The sequence below is a fragment of the Rhamphochromis sp. 'chilingali' genome (genome assembly GCF_963969265.1).
Source record: "Rhamphochromis sp. 'chilingali' genome assembly, chromosome: 3".
In the NCBI taxonomy this organism is placed as follows: Eukaryota; Metazoa; Chordata; class Actinopteri; order Cichliformes; family Cichlidae; genus Rhamphochromis; species Rhamphochromis sp. 'chilingali'.
In genome coordinates, this window is record NC_137931.1 from 43,752,786 (window position 1) to 43,773,191 (window position 20,406).

At 40.9% G+C, this 20,406-nt stretch overlaps 2 protein-coding genes across 2 annotated transcripts; both read left to right on the top strand.

The window, feature by feature from the left end:
* The first annotated feature begins 5,355 nt into the window (after positions 1 to 5,355).
* foxe3 (forkhead box E3) lies at positions 5,356 to 7,755 on the top strand. Its single transcript, XM_080878061.1, has one exon. It carries the CDS (start codon positions 5,497 to 5,499, stop codon positions 6,745 to 6,747), a length of 1,251 nt encoding a protein of 416 aa, XP_080734187.1. The 5' UTR covers positions 5,356 to 5,496; the 3' UTR covers positions 6,748 to 7,755.
* A 3,716-nt stretch (positions 7,756 to 11,471) lies between these two features.
* foxd2 (forkhead box D2) lies at positions 11,472 to 14,110 on the top strand. Its single transcript, XM_080876918.1, has 2 exons — positions 11,472 to 11,770; positions 11,867 to 14,110. Exon 2 carries the CDS (start codon positions 11,965 to 11,967, stop codon positions 13,066 to 13,068), a length of 1,104 nt encoding a protein of 367 aa, XP_080733044.1. The 5' UTR covers positions 11,472 to 11,770; positions 11,867 to 11,964; the 3' UTR covers positions 13,069 to 14,110.
* The last annotated feature ends 6,296 nt before the right edge of the window (positions 14,111 to 20,406 follow it).

The window sequence follows — 20,406 nt, forward strand, 5'->3', positions numbered from 1 at the left end:
GAGTATGGGCTCTGTATTTACTTGGTATCGGATAAATGCCAATTTTTGTAGTATCACACAGCACCAGTGGAAAGTGCTGTATAAGAACTAGTCCATTATAATAGCAAATGGGTAGAAAGTCTGGAAATACCTATATTAGGCTATGCAATGTTAAATTAGAGAGCACTTAAGATGTTAGGTGAATTCTTTAATCCTTCAGATAGGATATACCAAGGCTTGCTGTTTGCTTGCTTTCACTGTGTATGCTAAGCTAGCCATCTCCTACTATAACTTTATATTTAATGGAAAGAGTGGACTTAATCCTCTCATCTTTCTAATGGATGCATTTCTAAAGTGGCCAAATTATTCCTTTAATGATGTTAACAGTCAGTTATTTTGATATTTTTTGGCTTAGACATCAACACTAAAAGTTTCGCCGTTATATTTTGCTTTCCCTTCTCCTTAACCTTCAGTTTTCTGTTTATGCACCGCTTGCTTCGTGCTAAAAGAATCCCCTGAAGCATTTCAACAGACTCTGTCAGATGGTCATGTTTTCCACTTTATGCACATGTTGCTCACTTCCTCATTGTTTGTGTTTACCTTAACAGGATTTGACCTCTGCTTGGTGTTCAGTCTAACGTATGTATTTTGCAGCATCCCTCACTGCATTGCCCAAGGCTGAGGGATTGTCTGGGTGTCTTGGGGGCAGACAAGTATTTATCCAGGAAGCAATTTAAGTAGCACATCTTTAATCATATAGCAATGGGTCAAAGGTTTATGTTGCCTGGTGAAGGAACGATTGCAGAATAAACTGTATATTCTGTATTAAGTAAAGTCTGTTTCTTCATTTGAATGGTCAGAGGTCAGTAGTAGAAAACTGGGGTTTGCTCTAGACAGTTTATTATTGCATTAACGTCCCAAAATGTAAAAATTATAATAATAATAATTAGAGATGATTACTTTTAAATTACTACTTGTGAAGTAATTATAAAGCTATTTATGATGCATATATTCACTCTTTTTTTTATCTGTGTGTGTTCATGTGAAATTTTGAAAATGAGATATGATTATATTATATTTTGATATTGCTAGGGATGATGCAATGATCGGGGACCATTCTTAATTTCGTTGTTCTCATGACAATGACAATAAAGTTTCTGATTCTGATTCTGATTCTGATTACCTTATATGTAAGCATCAAGCATGACTGATTTGTGTGTGTGTGTGTGTGTGTGTGTGTGTGTGTGTGTGTGTGAGAACCATGCGCTGTGCTTTAGCGGGGCAGTGTAGCGTGCAGTGCAGGAGTGAGCAGAGGCGGCCCTGGCCAGTACAGCCCCTGTTCCCTGGTAATCCCTGCGTTTTCAGGAGCCCTGGCCCGTACTTGATGAGCTTGAGCAAGAAAAAGGTTGCGCTCTCCCGTGTGTTTCTCTCTCTGTGTCTCCCTCTCTTTCCCTCTGTCCCTCGCTCATTCATTCCCCCACTTTTTCTCATGAACCCCTCCTCCCCATCCCCTGGAGCCACTGTGCGAATGAATAGATTCCAAGTGTTTACTCAGCAACTTTGTCCATCCATCTCACCCTCAGTACTTCTCAGGATTTCATGGAAAAGGAAAAGAGAACCTGTGAACTTGCTACCATCAGTGAATCTCTTAGCAAACTGGGAAATATGACTGGAAATGTAACTGAGATTTGCTAAAACTTGTGAAGAACATTAAAACAAAACTGGAAAAGTACATGCTGTAGGAGTCGTGCTACATGATTTCCTACCAGTGGCATAAGTGGTTCAGAAAATCTTGCAAACTTATGATCAGTTCCTGAGAGAAAATTCCCCCAATGTCAAACTCTGGCTGAAGTGGTTCAGGATGGATGTAATATCCAGTGTGGCGGCACAATGTGGAATCAACATTTAGAACAAAATAAAACTGGACATGTGAAATTGTCTGTCTGAGATGAAGTAGCCATCTTTCCTTCATTCGATTACCCTTAAATAAGCATCCAGTTTACACTCACAGGACACTTTGTTAGATGCACATTGCTAGTATTGTTGGACTGCTTTTTGCTTTCATAAGCGTCTTCATTATTTGCAGCATAGATTGAACAAGGTGCTGGAAACATTCAGTATTGACATGATAGCATCATCCCACTGATGCAGATTTGTGAGCTGCACATCCATCCCACCACATCCCAAAAGTCTATTTGACCGAAATCTGGTGACTGTAGATGACTACACAGTGAAGTCATTGTCATCTTCAAGAAACCAGTTTGAGGTGATTTGAGCTTTGTGGTAGTGTGTCATCCTCTTGCAAGGAGACTTCAGAAGCAGGGTACACTGTGGTCATAAAAGGGCGGACATGTCCATCAAGCATATTTAAGCAGTCTGTGGTGTTTAAATGATGCTCAGTCAGTACTAAGCAACCCGAAGTGTATGAAAAAATCTCCCCCACATGATTACACCACCAGCAGAAGCCTGAGCTGTTAATTAAAGGCAGGAAGGATCCACGTTTTCATGTTGTTTATACCAAATTCTGACTGTACCATTTGAATGTGGCAGAAGAAATCATGACTCGTCAGACAAGACAATGCTTTTCAATCTTCTATTGTCCAATTCTGGCGAATCTGTGAGGACTGTATCAGAGATGCTATTCTGCACACCTTGGTTGTAACAAGTGGTTAGTTGAGTTACTGTTGCTTTCCTATCAGCTCTGAGTTGATATTTTTCTCCTTTTCAGACCATTCTCTGTAACCCCTAAATATGATTTTGTGGGAAAATCCCAGCAGACTAGCAGTTTGAAATATTCTGACCAGTACATGTGGTACTAATAACCATATCACATTCAAAGTCACTTAAATCAACTTTCTTCTCTATTCTGATGCTCAGTTTGAACTTCAGCATGTTGACTTGACCATGTCTAAATGCATTATGTTGTGATGTGAGTGGCTGATTATATATTTAGGTTAATGCGCAGTGAAACGGGTGGAACTAAAAAAGTGTCCAGTGAATGGCGGTCTAATTAGTTCATGTTTACCCTTTAAAGCACAGTGGCTGCGACGTTTAACTGTGTGTCTGATGTTGGTAAAAAAGTTACCTGTTCATATTTTGTCTTCATGCTCTTATAAATATATGCTCTGCTCTGTATGTTAGAGAAAGTCTGTGACTTCTGTTTACTAGTGAATTTGGGGGATTCTACGTTAAAATAATTTGTCACTTACCAAGTAGTTTCCAGTTAAAATCCTGTCGATATGATACATGATTCATCTCGCTTTAGAATACAGCATAGGTTCAGAGGGGTTTAAGGAAGTCGGGTTTTTTCTAACGAAAAAACAAACAAATATTTCCCACCAGTGAAGTTACTCCAACTGACTGACTACAGTCTAATATACAGTTAAATATAAAAAATAGCAAATGTATGAAAGTTTAATTTGATGAAAAATGTTCTAATGGAGCTATTAAACATATTAAACAACTGGATTGCAGCTAAGAGTTGGAGTTAGTTTTAGTCACTATTCTTGCAGTTATTAAGAATTAAGCAGGGTTTTTGTACTCTAAGATGAAACTTCCACTTTTTGGGTGCTGGTAACTTCTCTTGTTCTACATTTTAGATTAATTCTCCCACATCCATAGACTTAATTTAAAATGTTTTACTGTAGCGGGCTTTTTCTTGACTAGCCACAACATAATAAAGTAAGTAAAAGTACGGTGTGACAGAGAAACAAGCATGCAGACTGGCCGTACAACATGACTAATGTACTGATAGTGTTGAGGTACAGAGAGGTGTGAAGGGTCTGACAGGGTAATGAGGTGGTCAGGGTGGGGATTAGCAAGAGGCCGCAGGCCCCGAGGCAGAAGGCCTCGTTTCCTGGCCTGAGCCCCTGTTTGTCCTGCCTGACCTGACAGCTCTGGGGGCAGATCCTGCTTGGATACATCCCCGCTCCCACGCCTGTCTGAAGCTGTTAGCCACTGGCTGTGAGTAGCTAGCTGGGCTTAGTGTTGTCTGAGCTGTGGCTGGGTGGGGAGGGGTCCAGTCATCTGTGGGAAGAGGTGGCAGCTCCTGTGTGCTGGCAGAGAGAGGGTGATCGGGGGGAAAAGGCATCTGGGAGAAGAGTGGGCAGCGATGATTAATAGCTTTGGTCTGGCTGTTGTCAAAACTTTTTTATTTGTGTTACTCATGTTGGAAGGAAAACGAGCCATCTCGTCTTTCTTCTTTTGAACATCATCGCTCTGTCTCCATGGATCTGTTCTACCTAGTTGTCAATGATTTACCACATATTTGTACAGTAATATTTGGGAGATCAACTAAAAGGAAAAACAACAAAAAATATTCCAATATGGTGTCTGGCAAATGCATGCTCCCAGTTTAGTTTGTCATAGATTTGACCCTTCTACCAAAAAATGTAACCTTGTGTGATGTGTTGTTGTTGAATTAGATTTTTGGTGATTGCGTGACTTATAACACTGCTCACGTAATATTTACTTATGAACTCTTCCAGGGATTCCACCACTTCTATCCTGGGTTTTCCTTTAATTTGTTGCTTGGATGTCATTGACATTATTAAGCTTCCCTTCAGCTCGCTTCAACACCTTAACCCACATTTTAAACACTGGTAGTTCATCTCTGTGCGTTTTACCTGTGCAATTAACTTCAGCCTTCTTTTTTGCCTGAATGATCAATTAAAAGCACTTTCAAGTTCTGGTCTTCAAAGAGTGTTGTCTGCATACCAACTGTGTGCACAACCCTGTTTTTACTTCAAAATCCATAAGATAACACCTCTCCTCTACACCACGGGGAGTGTTTGATTATCACTCTCCAAAAATGAAAATGAAATGAAGGGATATTTACTTTTCTTGCCCAAAAGCTTTGATAGCTCAATTGCTTGTTTTCAGTGGCTTGTTATTATTTTTCAATTGGTGGATTGGCTGTTGGGTTTGGAGTAGCATGGAGCAGCTCTCCGAGTGTTGTTTCTGCCCTGGATATACACACAGGCATTAGTGAAAGCACAGAGAGAGCAGCTGAGATAAAGACACACAAGGAGAAAGAGAGAGAGAGAGACAGAGAATGCATCGCCACTAAAATTTTTGTTAGTGTCTCAAACATTACATCCATGTGAGAATGACAAATAAATGCAATATTATTGTTTGGTTCTGCCATATACGGGCCTCTTCTGATTAAAGATGTTAAATCCTACAATGTAAAAATACAACACTTTTTACAATCTAAAAATTTAGCATTACATGCAAGTCTTTGTATTATATAAACAGCAGTCTGTTAGAAAATTGTCAATTTCTGGGTGAGTACTCGGTGGGTCCTCCTGCCTCAGTCGTCACTGGCTACTCAGTGGCGTCATTCCTGCCCTGTCATATAAAACTGTCAACGCCTTTCTCTCACCTGAACTGACACACACACTACCCCAAACACCAGGGCAGGATAGGGGCCAGAGCAAGGGGCTGTACATGCACCTGGTTGATTCTTTCCCCTGCTGATCATTTCGACAAAAAGGCGATCGTTGCATTGGTTCTTTTATGAATCTAGCAAATTATTCCTACTTCTCTGGCATGTGCAACATGACCGCAGAGCAATCACCTGCCGAGGCAAGTCCTGTTGTCATGTCTCCAAATGTGAGCCTGGACTCGCCACTGCCTCCGCCGCCTTTGATGCTGCAGGCCCGGTCAAAGGAAAGCATTTTGATCAAGTCCGAGCCCCGAGGAAACAGTCCCAACACGGAGGACGGAGGCGCTCTGGGTCAGACTGAAGAGCACCTGCCCTCGGGGAGCCGCAGGAGGAAGAGGCCCGTCCAGAGGGGGAAGCCTCCCTACAGCTACATCGCTCTCATCGCAATGGCCATTGCCAACTCCCCGGAGAGGAAACTCACCTTAGGGGGCATTTATAAGTTCATAATGGAGCGCTTTCCTTTCTACAGGGAGAACTCGAAGAAGTGGCAGAACTCAATCCGCCACAACCTCACGCTCAATGACTGCTTTGTGAAGATCCCCCGGGAGCCCGGCAGACCAGGTAAAGGCAATTACTGGACGTTAGACCCCGCAGCTGAGGACATGTTTGACAACGGAAGTTTTTTGAGGAGAAGGAAAAGATTCAAGCGCACAGACGTTAGCACATACCCCGGTTACATGCAGAGCTCCAGCGCTTTTACGCCAACGCCAATGGGAAGGCCTTCGTATCCAAACGCCCTGTATGCCGGCATAGGGTCAGGTTACGGCTCTCAGCTGACGGCCACATCCCCACACCCAGCCATGCTGCATCATTACCAGACCTCTGCTGGAGTCAGCCAAGGACAGCCGCGCATGTTCAGCATCGACAACATCATCAGTCAGCAGACGGTTGTGCAGAGCGGCCCAGTTGGGGACCTCAACTCCCAAGCGCTGGGACTGGGTGGAGGCGATCTGAGCACTATGACCTCCAGCTGCTCGGTAACCGGCGCCGACCCGTCTGCTTGCTTCCAGACTCAGACTGTCAACCCGTCAGCGAACATGCTGAGCAGAAACAGCGGGAACCTTTCATCCAACCTGACCACCGGGTACCCATATTCCTCTCCGGCTTCTCCTCCAAATCTACCCACCATGACCCAGTCCGGATTCTCCCCGGGCAGCTCCCAAGTGTACTGTACGAGCAACCGGCTCTCCCTACCGGCATTGCGCCCGAGCTCCTGCGCCGAGCACTCGGAGCAGCTACTGGGCCTCTCCAGCCCCATGAACTACAACAACACTTACATGAGACAAGCCAACTTTGCGTCAGGATTAGAGCGGTATATGTAAGATGAAAACTAAAAACTTAATTGAGTGCAGACAGGAAGGATTCTAGACCTAAATTGCCCATTAAAGGAAAAAGCCCCAAATTAATCAGAAGAACAGCTTAAAAATAAAAGGTCCATATTATTCAGTCAGCATAACAATAAATAATAGATTTAGTTCACGCTGGAATTTCGGAATTTAATTTTTGCCAAGCTCAAAAGGACATGACACAATAAGACCGAGCCTCACTATGAAACATTCCTATTTGAAAAGGTGTAAAGCCATTTAGTTTGACACATTCCATGAGTGTATCTCAATATGTACTAATCTGTGAAACACTGCTTTCGTATTTCCTGTATTTTGCCGTTTGTTTTTAAGTTTACATGTTTCTTATAGACTTATAGACTGTTCACGTCTGCTGTTTCACGTCTGCTGTTTTTTTTATGTAAATATTGTGCTGATGTAAAGACTTTATTAAAGGAAGGGTGTTAGCATTACACGCGACAAAGGATATAAAAAGGAAATAAAAAGGATTTTTACAGTAAAGTAAATGTAGCCTTTTTCCTTGACCATTTAAAACTTTAAAACTATGAAAATGGGTAATATTTATTTTTAAAAGATTCCATGTCAATACAAGCTAAAATCTATGAACACAGTTTTCTTACATTGATTTAACCTAAATTGGTGTGAGAAAATATTAAACCAGTTCACAAATAAACCACTTTAGTCAGTTCTTTGGAATGAATCATTGCATCACCACGAATCACCAATGAACCATTCAAAATCCACACTTTTAAAATGACGTCTTGAGTTGGGTACAGGTAGACTCGAACTTTCTGTGTTCAAATGCACGAATGAATAATTATATTTTAAATGTATTTCACTGACATAATCAATAATAAATGACATAAAACAAATAGAGTTTTTATTGAGAAGTGTTCAATTAAAAAACTAGACTCAAAACTAAAAATAAAATCATCTTTACCATCATTCTTGAATTTGATACCAATCACATGGAATTCAGGTTAGCAAAGATGCATGGCGATTTAACAAAGATACTCAAACTGTAAAAATAAATAAATAAATGCCCCAAAACCTGCATTAAGCCTTTTTTTTTAATTTGTTAATTAATTATTAATTACTGTTATGCTATGTTAAGCATCCCTGCTATAATAATCTTTAATATCTTGTAGGCTTTTCCTCTTTATGGATTTTTACATGTAATTTTCTAGACTTGTGAATTGTAACAACAGCAATACAACACAAGAAAAGAAAACAACAAAAAAAGAGCCACATATGAGCCGTATTTTGTGGAAATTAATTTCCTGGTAATCTAATGAAATAAGGACATAAAGAAAGTGTGCATAGCAGTTATTGCTGGAGACAAAATATGTTTCAGACAACAGCTGGGACAATTTTTTTTTTTTTTTTATCTCTGAGGTATATAGTTGGGATAAATTATCGTGTAAACAGTTATATGACTTATATTTGACTTATAATACAGATTGAAGAAAGGTGTAAGAAAAACATTCCGTTTTAGGCACCTGGGACAAATTTGTGGAAACGCAAACATACCCATGAGTAAAGCACTTACTTGCAAGTATAAACTGTAATGGTTGTTCCGTTTGAAGGATAAAACCCAACAATTTCTAACAATTCTAACAGAAAAGTCAAATTCAAAGTCCAGGTCTGCTCATCACCGCCCAAACCTCACGCCAACCAATCACAACAACCGTGTATTCAGCAAAAACGCCCCAAAACTTTTATTAGATAACTCTGAAGCGCTGAAGTCGCCGAAGGACTCGGACAGCTGCCTCACCACTAGGTGGAAGCAAAGGCACGACGTGTCCAGCTTGTATAATTTTCTCCACCCTCCATTAAGTTTTTTAATCATTAACTTTTTGAATTATGATTTACCCGAACATATTTTGAAGAGCAGTCACCAGTGAAAACACTTTCTGATTTATTGAAATGAGCTTATTTAAATTTTTATTTTGTTGGTAAGTCTTGTTCGGTGTTCGTGTTTCATCACTGAGATGCAATCTCAATCTAATTTTCATATTCAAGTGCTGAAAAGTGCTTACGTCAACAAAACGCACTGAAGGTTTGAGACACACAATGTGACTGTTTAAGCAAAATGTTATTTTTTAAGTATCCCAAAGGACATCCAGGAAAGCCACAATCCAGTCATTATGATCACATTTTTATTCTTTATTTGCCATCAATTTAAAAATAATATCCAGCAGGCGCTCATGTGTAGCTATACCAGGCTTCATTTACATTACATATGAGTTTTCAGCAGGTGTTAGTCTCACAGTACAATCTGCTCCCTTAACCTCAAGTCAAGCACTAACCGTCTATTCAGCCAGACAGTTTATTTCAGGAAGTGTTGTGTTGCACATCAACAGTAGTTGATATTTTATAGCCTAATATAGAAGTTATGTACTTCTCTGGCATTATAAAAAAAATAAAACTATATTAATTTTTCTAACAAAGGCTTTTGCATTGTATAAAGTGGTTTCCTCATTACGTGAGAATGTTTCAATAACCTCTGCCAGTCAGTGCAAGTTTTACCGATTTGCTGCTTGAATGAGTCACAGCTAGTCTCACCTGCGAGTGCAAGACTTTAATCATCACTGCTCTGCAAACAGCAGAGGGCGCCTTAACACCATAAACTGAAATAAGCCTCTTCTTTTTGAGAGTCGCAGAGAATATGAACTAACGCCTACTGAAGCTTTAAAAGATGATAACTTCTCAAAAGCTCCGGTAACTCTTACTCTTCTTACTTCCGCGTGATTACACACGTAGCATTAAGTAGACTGACAATATTTTTACGTAAATATGTATATAATTAATTCATTGGTTATACTGTAAGTAAAAAACCAGCATTAGTTATCAAATGAAGGCAATGCGAATTGCTACCCCTTCTGTTCGTAAGGCAGGTCATTGTGACATATGGTCGGTGTTTTAAAAGATAATAGAGGGAATAAATAAACAAATAAGAGCAATATTTTCGCTGATCTGTGAATAAAACTAAGGCTGGGCCTTGGGTTCCGTAAGAATGATCTAATATAAGTTAATGTGTTATGTCTCTTGGGTAGCTGTCAGGCAGGTGTCAGAGCGTCTATTTCAGATTTTTAAAGACTTGTGACAGGCAGGTCAGAGAGCAGGACACATAGATCAGCAAGCGCTTCCATGTTTAAGGTTACGCATGCTCGATTTGAACTTGCTCTATCAGTAAAAACAACACACACACACACACACACACACACACACACACACACACACACACACACACACACACACACACACACACACACACACACTGTTCAAGAAAAGGCAACAAACAACATAAAGAAAACAAGTGTCGTCGAAAACGCATGAAAGTCTTGTTCTTTGACTTTCCCAAACCCAAAAACAAACAAACAAAAAACCCACCCTAAAAGCAAAAAATATGACATATATGAATCTGATCTGTTTGCTGTTTGACCTGTAGCTAGGATTAATGGGGTGCTGATGTAAACGCATTACAGTAATTCGATGTTTCTGCCCCATAATGAACTGGAATGCCCGCCTGCTTTAAATAAGCCCGCACACATTGCACTTTGTCATCTGCTCCTGGCCTTTCACGAAGATGAATTGAAGCAGGTTGCGGCACACTATACCCCCGTGTAACACTGTAAAATATGCAAAAAATGCCCACGAATAATGCTGCGAATTGTTGATGAGGAAAACACTAAACCCGTGAGAATTTTTTCTTCGTTTGAATCACGGAATTATGCGCCTGTCTGAAACCTTTCAGACAGTTGTGCATGCTCTGCTTGTACAACTTATTTATGCAGCACTTTGGATACTTGAATAAACAAAACGGATTTAAGGTTACGTTACATTAGATAAAATCGAAAGAAAAATGTAAAATACTGAACAAAAAAAAAACCCAAAACGTGTCGAGGACTATTTTAGTAAAATATGTATATTTAAAAAAAAATCTATTTCACACTCGGATTTTAAAGTGCTGTGCACTCTATTTCATAAATTAACCTCAATTAAAAAGCTTTATAACAATACTAGTAATAATAATAACTTGAGCTGCAGATTGTTATTATCTTTTCTTTTCCATCTTTTTTACTTTATGAACAGATTCAAAATTTTGATTTCTCTCAATATGCGTGCATTATTATTATTATTATTATTATTATTATTATTATTATTATTATTATTATTATTATTATTATTATATTATTTTATTATTATTATTATCAATAATGATAATAATAATTTTATAATCTTTTTTCTGATCAGTCACCATCAGTGGTGCACCTTCCCCTGAAGTCACGGTGTCTTCTTTAAGTGAATCAAACACTTCATGTCCAGGTATGAAACTTTTTTCTTTCTTTTTTTTAAAGTGAATAAGAAGCTACCAGTAAGACAGTTTTTCACTTTTAACACATACATTCACATACCTATTTCTTATATTCTTTTCCCTCTGATAAAGCATAAAATATGCACAGAATATTTGAGATCTTCGCACTTGGAGGTCTTAAAATATGTACATATACAAGGGAACAACTGATGTCGTTTCAACCTGTGTAGACTTGAGTGCTTCTGTTATTAGTATAACATTTTAACTTATGATATAATATTCAAGAGCAAATGCAAATATTGTTTTTTGCTGGATAATTTCGTCCAGTTCCTGGTAACAGTGACTCAAAGACCACGTGATCAGCGTGGCCCTATAAATACCTTTTGAGCACTAAGGAGGATAGTGTGACAGTCTGGCTGGATACCTACCCAATCTTGTGCGTAAAAGCTTTTTTGAAAAGACATTTGGATGCCCCGAAGTAGGTTTTTGAACAATAAGAATAAGCTTGAAGTGATCACAGACGGAAACCATCGTGTCTGAGGAAAACACGACTTCTTATCGGTGCAAGATCGTTGATCTTTGACTCTATTTTTTTACGCGTGACTCCCAGAAGTTTTCTCGATGAGAGCGTCGCACGGCCCCGCTTGACCAGACTCGGACTCCGAGGACACGCCAAATCCACAGGTCAAAGAGTTATTTGTCTTTTTCAATTTTAGCCATGTGTGATTTCGGTAGTTGGAGATAAAGCTGCAATAAAACCCTTGTGTGGTTGTAAGGCAGAGAGGAAGGGTGTGTGCGCGCTCTCGCTCTGTAGCCTCACCGGACGAGAGCAGGAGGAAATCTGGGAGAGAGGAGGAAGACAAGCGGCAACTCCAAGGATGACTTTAGGGACGGATATGTCCGACAGCTCTGCATTGTCCGAGGATGTGGACATCGATGTGGTTGGTGGTGACATATCGGTTGGAAAAGACGGAAAGTACATCCACCATGACTTCAACTTCGACAATGACTCGGACGATAATTACTCCCAGAACACGGCCGAGAGGGTTGCCTCTCCAGGGCTCAGCAGCTCTGACTGCCCGTCAGATCAGGTCGGGTCCAATGCAGAGACCGGGACTGCGATTGGGGACAAACCCAGAAAAAGTGCACTTGTGAAACCACCGTACTCTTACATCGCTCTGATCACCATGGCCATCCTGCAGAGCCCCAAGAAACGTCTCACTCTGAGTGAGATCTGCGAGTTTATTAGCAATAGATTTCCCTATTACCGGGAAAAATTCCCTGCGTGGCAAAACTCCATTCGTCACAACCTTTCCCTTAACGACTGCTTTGTGAAAATCCCACGGGAGCCCGGCAACCCCGGGAAGGGCAACTACTGGACTCTCGACCCGGATTCCGCAGACATGTTCGACAACGGGAGCTTCTTGCGCAGGCGGAAGCGCTTCAAGAGGCACCAAAATAATGATATCCTCAGGGACTCCGGTGGCTTTCTACCAGGATTTGGATATGCGCCGTATGGATACAACTATGGACTTCAGCTGCAGAACTTCCACGCAGCCCACAACCCTTACCACCCACACCACACAGGTGGTTCCTTCCCGTTCCCTAACGCCCCCTGCACCTTGCCCTCATCAGCCTCCATATTCCCCGCGCCGCATCATCTGCCCTCCCTTTTAGGGACCGATTTAAGAAAGCCTTTTTATCCTCAGCTAAGCCCCTCTCTGCCACCCCTCAAGACGGACTCCAGCGCCCCGAGTCGACCTTCGTTCTCCATTGATAATATCATTGGTGCAGCCAACTCCACCGCTTCTTCCTACAGCGCACAGCCGGGAAGCCAGGCTCAGATTCTGGCCATGCTGACCCCAGCACTGGCCTCTGCCTCAAGTCATTTGAACTTAGCACAGGAGAGCATATTACAACCTGGGCCGCAGAGTCAAACTTTTTCCAGTAAAACCCCGAATATGAACACTTGCCCTTTTTAAGAAATAGGAGAAAAAGAAAAGACTGCCAGAATGCCCTCTGAATATTTTTCATGAAAAAAAAATCAATTGTGGCGTCGTCCTCTGTGAAGGTAGGGTAAACATTCTTCGGGAAGTAAGAATGTTTCTTGTTCTCCCAGTTTCTTAACAGTGTACGAGGAGAGACAGGTTTATTTATAGGGTGTAAATATGTGTATAATATTGAGAGACAAAAGCAAGAGAAACTCGGAGAGGGAGCTTTTTAAATAATGCTGGCCTGCAGTGTGGCGTGTGGCCTTCAATTGTCAGTGGAGGGGAAAAAAGGAGTCTGTTATTTTAACATAAGTTAAATTTGTCCTAAGTGGTTACGGGGGATTATTTTTGATTTTTTTTTCCAAAATACAATTGAGAATTTTATTCTGATTTATATTGTTTTTTATTTTTATTTTGTGTCTATAGAAAAAGTGGCACTGTTGTTGAGATATGCTGACAAGAGACTGTAAACTCAGGTTTTTACTTAGAAAGCACACGGAGACAAAGGGGTGTTTCTGAAATTTAAAAAAATAACACTACAATTTTTCCACTATCACTCCCCCTGAATCTTCTCTACATGGTAAATTTGTGACAATATCATTTCATGTTGTCAGTGGACCCTTAGGCTATGTGACTTTTGGTATTAAAGAGCGTATTACCTCTCTCAACCTTTTAATTGTTCGTTCCTACCTATTCGCAATTTAATCTGTGAAGCATACAGTATGTCATGTGTTGCCAATAGAAAAACACCTAAATGTTCATAGGTCATTTTTGTTGTAATGACAAGAATAATAAATGTTTGTGACTTAAAGAAATGTTTTTTTTTATTGCATGGGAAGATGACCTTCAAGCAGACTCGACGCCATAGACTGAACAATAACGAATTGCATTCATGTTATATTTGCAACAATTTTTTAAACTGAAAACTAAATGTCGTAGATTTCATTGCATTTAAGCTACTTTTATTTATTTATTTATTTATAATGACACTTACAGTCCATATCCTGCCCACCTGAATAACCCACAGTTTTAACGATGTTTGTATCAGTCGTTCAATTCCTAAATGTGACTAATTCAGGTGTTGATTTGACCAATTAAACCAATTTGGCGTCCTGGGCATGCAGTCCGCTAAATTAAGACTAATTTAAGCTGTGAGAAACGAAACCCACAAAATTCGGTTTTAAATGTTTCAAACACGGCTCGACGTTTATAACACTCACGAATATCACGCAACAGTGGGCATGCATTCCCCTTGTGTGGCTCTTGCTCGCTTGTAAAGGACCATTTTCTAGCGAGTTACAAAGGCTTTAAATGAATGGGAACATTAGCGGGCCTCGGCGGTCTGTAATTGAAAGTGAACAAGGATATACCCACGGTCTTTTGGGCTTTCGTTGCTAATTTGTAGCAGCATTTTTCACCAGGCTCCTAATCCACCATAATGCGGCTTTTTGGCCGTTTGTTGATGTTGTCAGTGTGGACCCCTGGCCCAGGGGAGTGAATGTGCGCACAGCGAGCGGTCCCCTGTGAGACCAGCCACATGCATTTGGACCCTGAAAAGCAATCTTCTCAAAAGGCCCTCGGTTTGCTCGGCTTTCATGTCATCTGTGTTGTCTCGGGATACGTTCAAAAGAAACAGTGGGACAAGTCCGGCTACAGAAAACAGGCCTATTGGTCTTTTTCAGAGTTGTTGGAGCACATGTTTCCAGACAGAAGCTGGTGTAAAGCCTCTTTTATTTACCAGATCTGTGCGCAAATGGTTAAATTAGTTTGTGGGTGTTTTGACAGATGATTATTAAGGATGAAGGGTGGGAGGGCTGACTCCTGTGTTTTCCCCTCAGCACAGCTCACTGAAAGTCTTTGAAACGAAAACCAACACATGACTACTTTCTTTACTCAGAAGCAGCCTTTATTTCATTTCTATTTCTTCTCCTCTCCTTGTTAGCTAAAATTGGACAACTAATAAAAGTCGCATACTGCTTTTGGGAAATCATTATGATTAGCGCCTCTCCCGGTATATCCACAGTGTTAATTGATATCCTCTATGTATAATTTGCAGAGTAAATGAGGTGGAAAAAACATTAGCGCACTATTGAGAGTTTTCTCCGCACGCCCACGCTGATAGGGAGTCATTATGCGCCGCATCAGACCATTAAAATCCACATCAAGCGTGTGCAGAGGTGGTTAAATGGTTAAATAACGACAGGAACGAAAACGAAGCCAATAAAAATCGCGAGACTTTTAATGCAAGCTACAGATCCGCCACGGGGAGGTTCATGCAGAGGGAAAGAGCTTTGAAAACGGACCATTTGAGACTGAACTAATTTGTATGGATTTTCAGCTCGAATGCGCACTGACCATCCAAGCTCCATCTCTGCTGTAAGATTAAAGGCTTGTGACCAGAATAGAAGTGGAACTTGCTCTTCCTCAAACCACTGCGAGCAACGAGCACAAACACAAAGATATCAGGGGCGCATCTTTAAAAACACTCTTTAATTTGTCATGCAAGTCCCACGCAGCATGTAATCACTGCATGCACACTGATAGCTTAATGCTTCATAAAGTTCTTTGGCGCTGTTGTCACTCCGAGACCACCCGTGCTTTCAGCACCAGACTGCGACTTGATCCCGACACCACAACGACATTCGTCATTTTCGTGACGTTTTCCCTCAAACGAAATAACTGAGTGCTATGTGAAGTGACAGCCAAATGACTCAACAGTCACCATAAACACATTTTAGTTTTCGGGGCAATTCCAGTCTCTTTCTAACCGCTTCCATATGCCCCTGCTTGGGCGTATAAGCAGCCTTAAACCCGCTAAAATTTATTTATAGGCTTTAGATGTCAACATACATTTAGAACTATTTTCATTTCATTCTAAATATTTGTTCCCTTTAGGCTCTTCAAGTCCTCGGGAAAAATAAAGAGCTAGGTCATATAGTAATAATAATAATAATAATAATAATAATAATAATAATAATAATAATAATAATAATAATAATAATAATAATAAATTATATGGTAACCAGGATTATGATGATGATGATAATGATGATTATTATTAATGTTTTTCAGTACACACTATATGACCCCAGAGGATTAAATAAAATCGTTTTACTTAAATATCTCACAGCCCTGCCAATAACGTCATGTCCCCGATCGATGCATCGTTCACCGCTGCATCTTGAAGGACGTAAGGACAGAGTGCGCTGACAGTACAAGGACACCATGAGTGTGTGTGTGATTTTTCTGCGGGATGTGTGACTGCGTACGATAATCAAGGTCAAGTTCCTGATTTCGGGGTGTTAAGAGAATAGTCACGTTTACTCATATATAATATAATATAATATAATATAATATAATATAATATAATATAATATAATATAATATAATATAATATAATATAAAGATGCCAATATGTAGGATGAGAATACCCGCCTCCTGTAGCCTTAAAGGCACAAAAGCTGGCTTCCTATTTTAAAAGATTCATCTATAAGCTTTAAAATCCGTCAACTTTGTTCTATGATACAAACAGATTCCTCTGATGAGAGAAATCAGATTCCTCCTTAACCTCCGCTGGTTATGCTCCTACAGGCCTGCCTGGATACATAATTATAAAACCTGCTGCTGCACAGTTGGGATAACTCTGGAGTGTGCTAATAATAAAAACAAACCATTCTCGTTATACTGGTGGGGACATTCTGGACACACACACATAGACAGAGACACTCCACGTTGTTTCCCCTCGACTTGTGAAAGCACTGGTGAGGCTTCCTTCCTTCATTTTTATGCACTTTCCCCCCAGATACTTTCACTTGTATACATGACCATTTCTTGTCCCATAGAGATCACCCTCTCCACGTCCCTTGTGTTTTTATGTGCGTGCAGGCGAGCCTCCCTTTCTCGCCCCCGCACAGGAATGTTGGCTCGGTCCGCGGCTCCCCGGCCTGGAGGAGAGGCGATCCGCGGCCCTATATCTGCACCGCCGCAATAAATCACAGCCTCCCCTCGCTGCACCCAGCCTCCCTCCAGCCTCCGTGTTTTTGCAACAGACAGAGGAATCCTTCGCTTAATTAATTTAGAATGTGTAAACAAAGCGAGGACAGTGAACTCCCCATCATCTCTGGAAACACAATATTAACTTTGGAAGATCTTCGCCCTGCCGACTCGACAGACTAAAAGAACACCTGCTGCAGAAAATAAAGACGATGGCCTGCCTGGTCTATGCACACACACGCTTTATCGGGGCAGGGGTATTAATGACTGAAGATAGTATTACTGCGCAAGGATCACCAGAATATGATATCAGGTAAGGTTACTGCACCCGTCATTCTAGCCTGTTTAAGAAGAGTGGGGATCGTATAAAGTCTGGTTCGTGTTTACTGGATTTAAAAAAAAAGTTTTTTTTATTGGTCATTTTTAATTTGTCATATTTTACGATCCACGTGGATAAAATAAAGCTTTGGGAAGTGCCCGTGACTAATAAATGTGTCGCCTGTGCGCAAATTGGTATACATTCTTTTAATGGCCACATACGTGGACTTAGGGGTACATCTGCTTTGCACGCCACTGAAGGCCTGCGCATACGCGATCCCGTGACTGTTCACACATCTGTCTCTGGAAGCAGTTTAAAGAAATGGCACAATGCGCAACTATTGATCTGAAAGCATTGCACACTCACTTTCGATGCATTTAGGGCTACATCGAAAAGGGACCTAACGAGTGCCTTGTAAGGCCCTCAGGTAGTCCTCGGACCTTATGTTTGGCACTCGGTTTCTCCTCCCGCAGTCCGTCTCCCCGGTTTGGCTTAGCCGCACTAACGGAAAGGCGACAGTGCAACACTTTTCTCTATCGCTTTGACAGAGAGGCGCAGCTGCTGCCCGTCGCTCTTGCACACTGAGCGGTGTCACTGCGGGCGCTTTTACTGGCTTCTTCCAGTTGACCTTTGATGCCAGCGCGTTAGACTCACAGCAAGGATCTACTGCGATTAATGGCTGCGACCCACTTATCAAAGCCTATAATTATTGATTTAGGATATATTCTCCGAGCAGATAAAGCGTTTAATTTAACCCCCATAGAACAAACAGCGGGAAAAAGCATTATGTTGCTATTGTTTTAATTAAATCGGGTTGTTGACAAAAGTGTGGATGTTAAACCTTCAGATTTGCCCTTTCGTGTATTTAATATGAATTAAACCGTTATTATCAGCGAGCCACTTATAACAAACATTCATATTTAAATACACAAATCTTTCTTCTAATGAAGGAACTGATCCCAGTTCTTTTAAGCGAGGACAAATTATGCACACGTGTACACGTGTACCAGTCTACTGTAGGCCAGCTTCAGCGTGTTTGGTTGTTAATTGATCACAGGGCTGGTGGGTTTCAAGAGCATAATGATTATACTTCAAACTTGGTTGCAAGTGTATTTCTCACCAAAATGTGAACACGAACTTTTTGTTTAATCTGACGTCTATTTTTATTTTCCAGCGTGAATGTGTGTTTTCAAAAGTCGTCGAAAACCTCGTGATAAAATTCAAGTTTACTATCCAGAGTGAAATGCGATCACGCTGAGGTCGTGGGGCCAAACTTTTTAAGACTAATGTTTATTTAGAGAAGTGAGCGCTGTCTATGGGACTCCCCGTCCTCCCAGAATGCTGCACTAATGTCTTTACCAGGCCCGACTGGACCACCAGCAAGAGCGCATGCAGCTCTGTGCAGTCTGTAGCCTCTTGTGGCCTTTTCAAACACGACCACATTCAGCACAAGATACCGTGCAAGCACGTCCCCCTGGCCCAACATTAGGCTTCATTTTAGCAGGTTTGCTGTCTTTTAAACTCGTAACGTGTACTACTGCAAGCAGCAAAGATAATCCTTTCCACTGAGTCTTAAGCTCCTATTTATTTTTTTAATCTAACAATAATATTGAATCGGATTTTTTAAGCTGTTTTAGACTACCAATCTTTTAAAATCTCCCTTCTAATAAAAATATCGAGGAGGGATTCAGAAGCCTTCCTTGTTCGGTTTGCTCAACAAGCGAAACGAAACGTTGCCGTTTCCGACTCACTGGAAGAAGAAAGAAGTTTGATCACGAAGTGTAAAAACGGACATACTTGCAGCACATTTTCCCCAGCGCTTGGAGAGCAGCAGCAGCAGCAGCAACAGCAGCGTGTTTTCTTACAGTTTGTAAAATTGAATTAGATATGGTGGGGAATCTGACCTCTCTCCAGACCGGCATACTTTTCACCCCTCAGGTTTTAGTGCTCCGTGGGTATTTTTGTTTTCTCAGCTGGACCTGCTATCAGACATTGTGTCCACGCTGTCCATTTATTTCTATCTTTACAATCTCTCTGTGCTGACCCACCAGAACACCCCACCACCCCCACTACCTCCCCAACACCCTAAGGTCCCCCAACACCTAACTTTCTCCTCCTCGGAACAGCTCACAGTCAGCCACCAGCGTTGATCTGAGAAGCAGACTTGACAAGGATAAGGCACACAGGGAGCCCTGCAGCCCATGAGCATGCGCATTGTGCACACATTTCACCCAGCGGAAAGCGCTTGTATACACAGAGGAAATCACATGTGGACAGGAACGACTGTCAAATGACACTGTTAATCTCATGGGCCACTTTTTTTTTCCTGGATAGACTTGCTCTAATGGACAGGGGCTGTTTTCTTTTTTATAAAATTCAATTTCTGTGCAAAATATGCTCTGTGACTTAATTTGAGTCCATGCTTAATAAAAGGGACTGTTTTTAAAAACTTTATGGTTATGATTTGTGTGGTTCATTTTAAATTTAAAGTGGTTGGCCAAGTCTAAAGGCCAGGTGAGGGTGCTTTCGAAAAGAAAAGTTTTTATTTATTTATCAATCTCATAAGTCATCAATATGTCTATGCCTGCAGCTGCTCAAGGGAAAACGTTTATAAACAGATAGGTAGATATATCGATCTGTTTGCTATATGTTTATGTATGATTGAAAAATAATATATATATATAGGTGGTTATTGTTAGTGTTTGTGTCTGAAGAGTTTTGCTGTGGATACAGTTTCTATGTGAGTTATTGGCTGAAAGTGCTGTACAATTGCACACAATATAGGCCCATATGATTCTTCAGCACATAAGAGCCCTGAGGAGCCACAACATCAGTTATAGAGTCAGCAGCAACATAGCCTGCGAGCAGCCACTTCAGTGGAGAGGCAGAGTGTACAGTAAGAATTACAAGACTGAAAGACGTGGATAAAGAGAGATTAAAAAAAAAAAACCATGGTTACAACATTGTGCTTAAACAGTTAAATTATTTTGTCCCATCTGGTAGAGCTGAGGTTTTTT

Bases quoted from the DNA above. Each gene is read 5' to 3' on its own strand.
- foxd2 (XM_080876918.1), top strand. From the start codon at position 11,965: ATGACTTTAGGGACGGATATGTCCGACAGCTCTGCATTGTCCGAGGAT.
- foxe3 (XM_080878061.1), top strand. From the start codon at position 5,497: ATGAATCTAGCAAATTATTCCTACTTCTCTGGCATGTGCAACATGACC.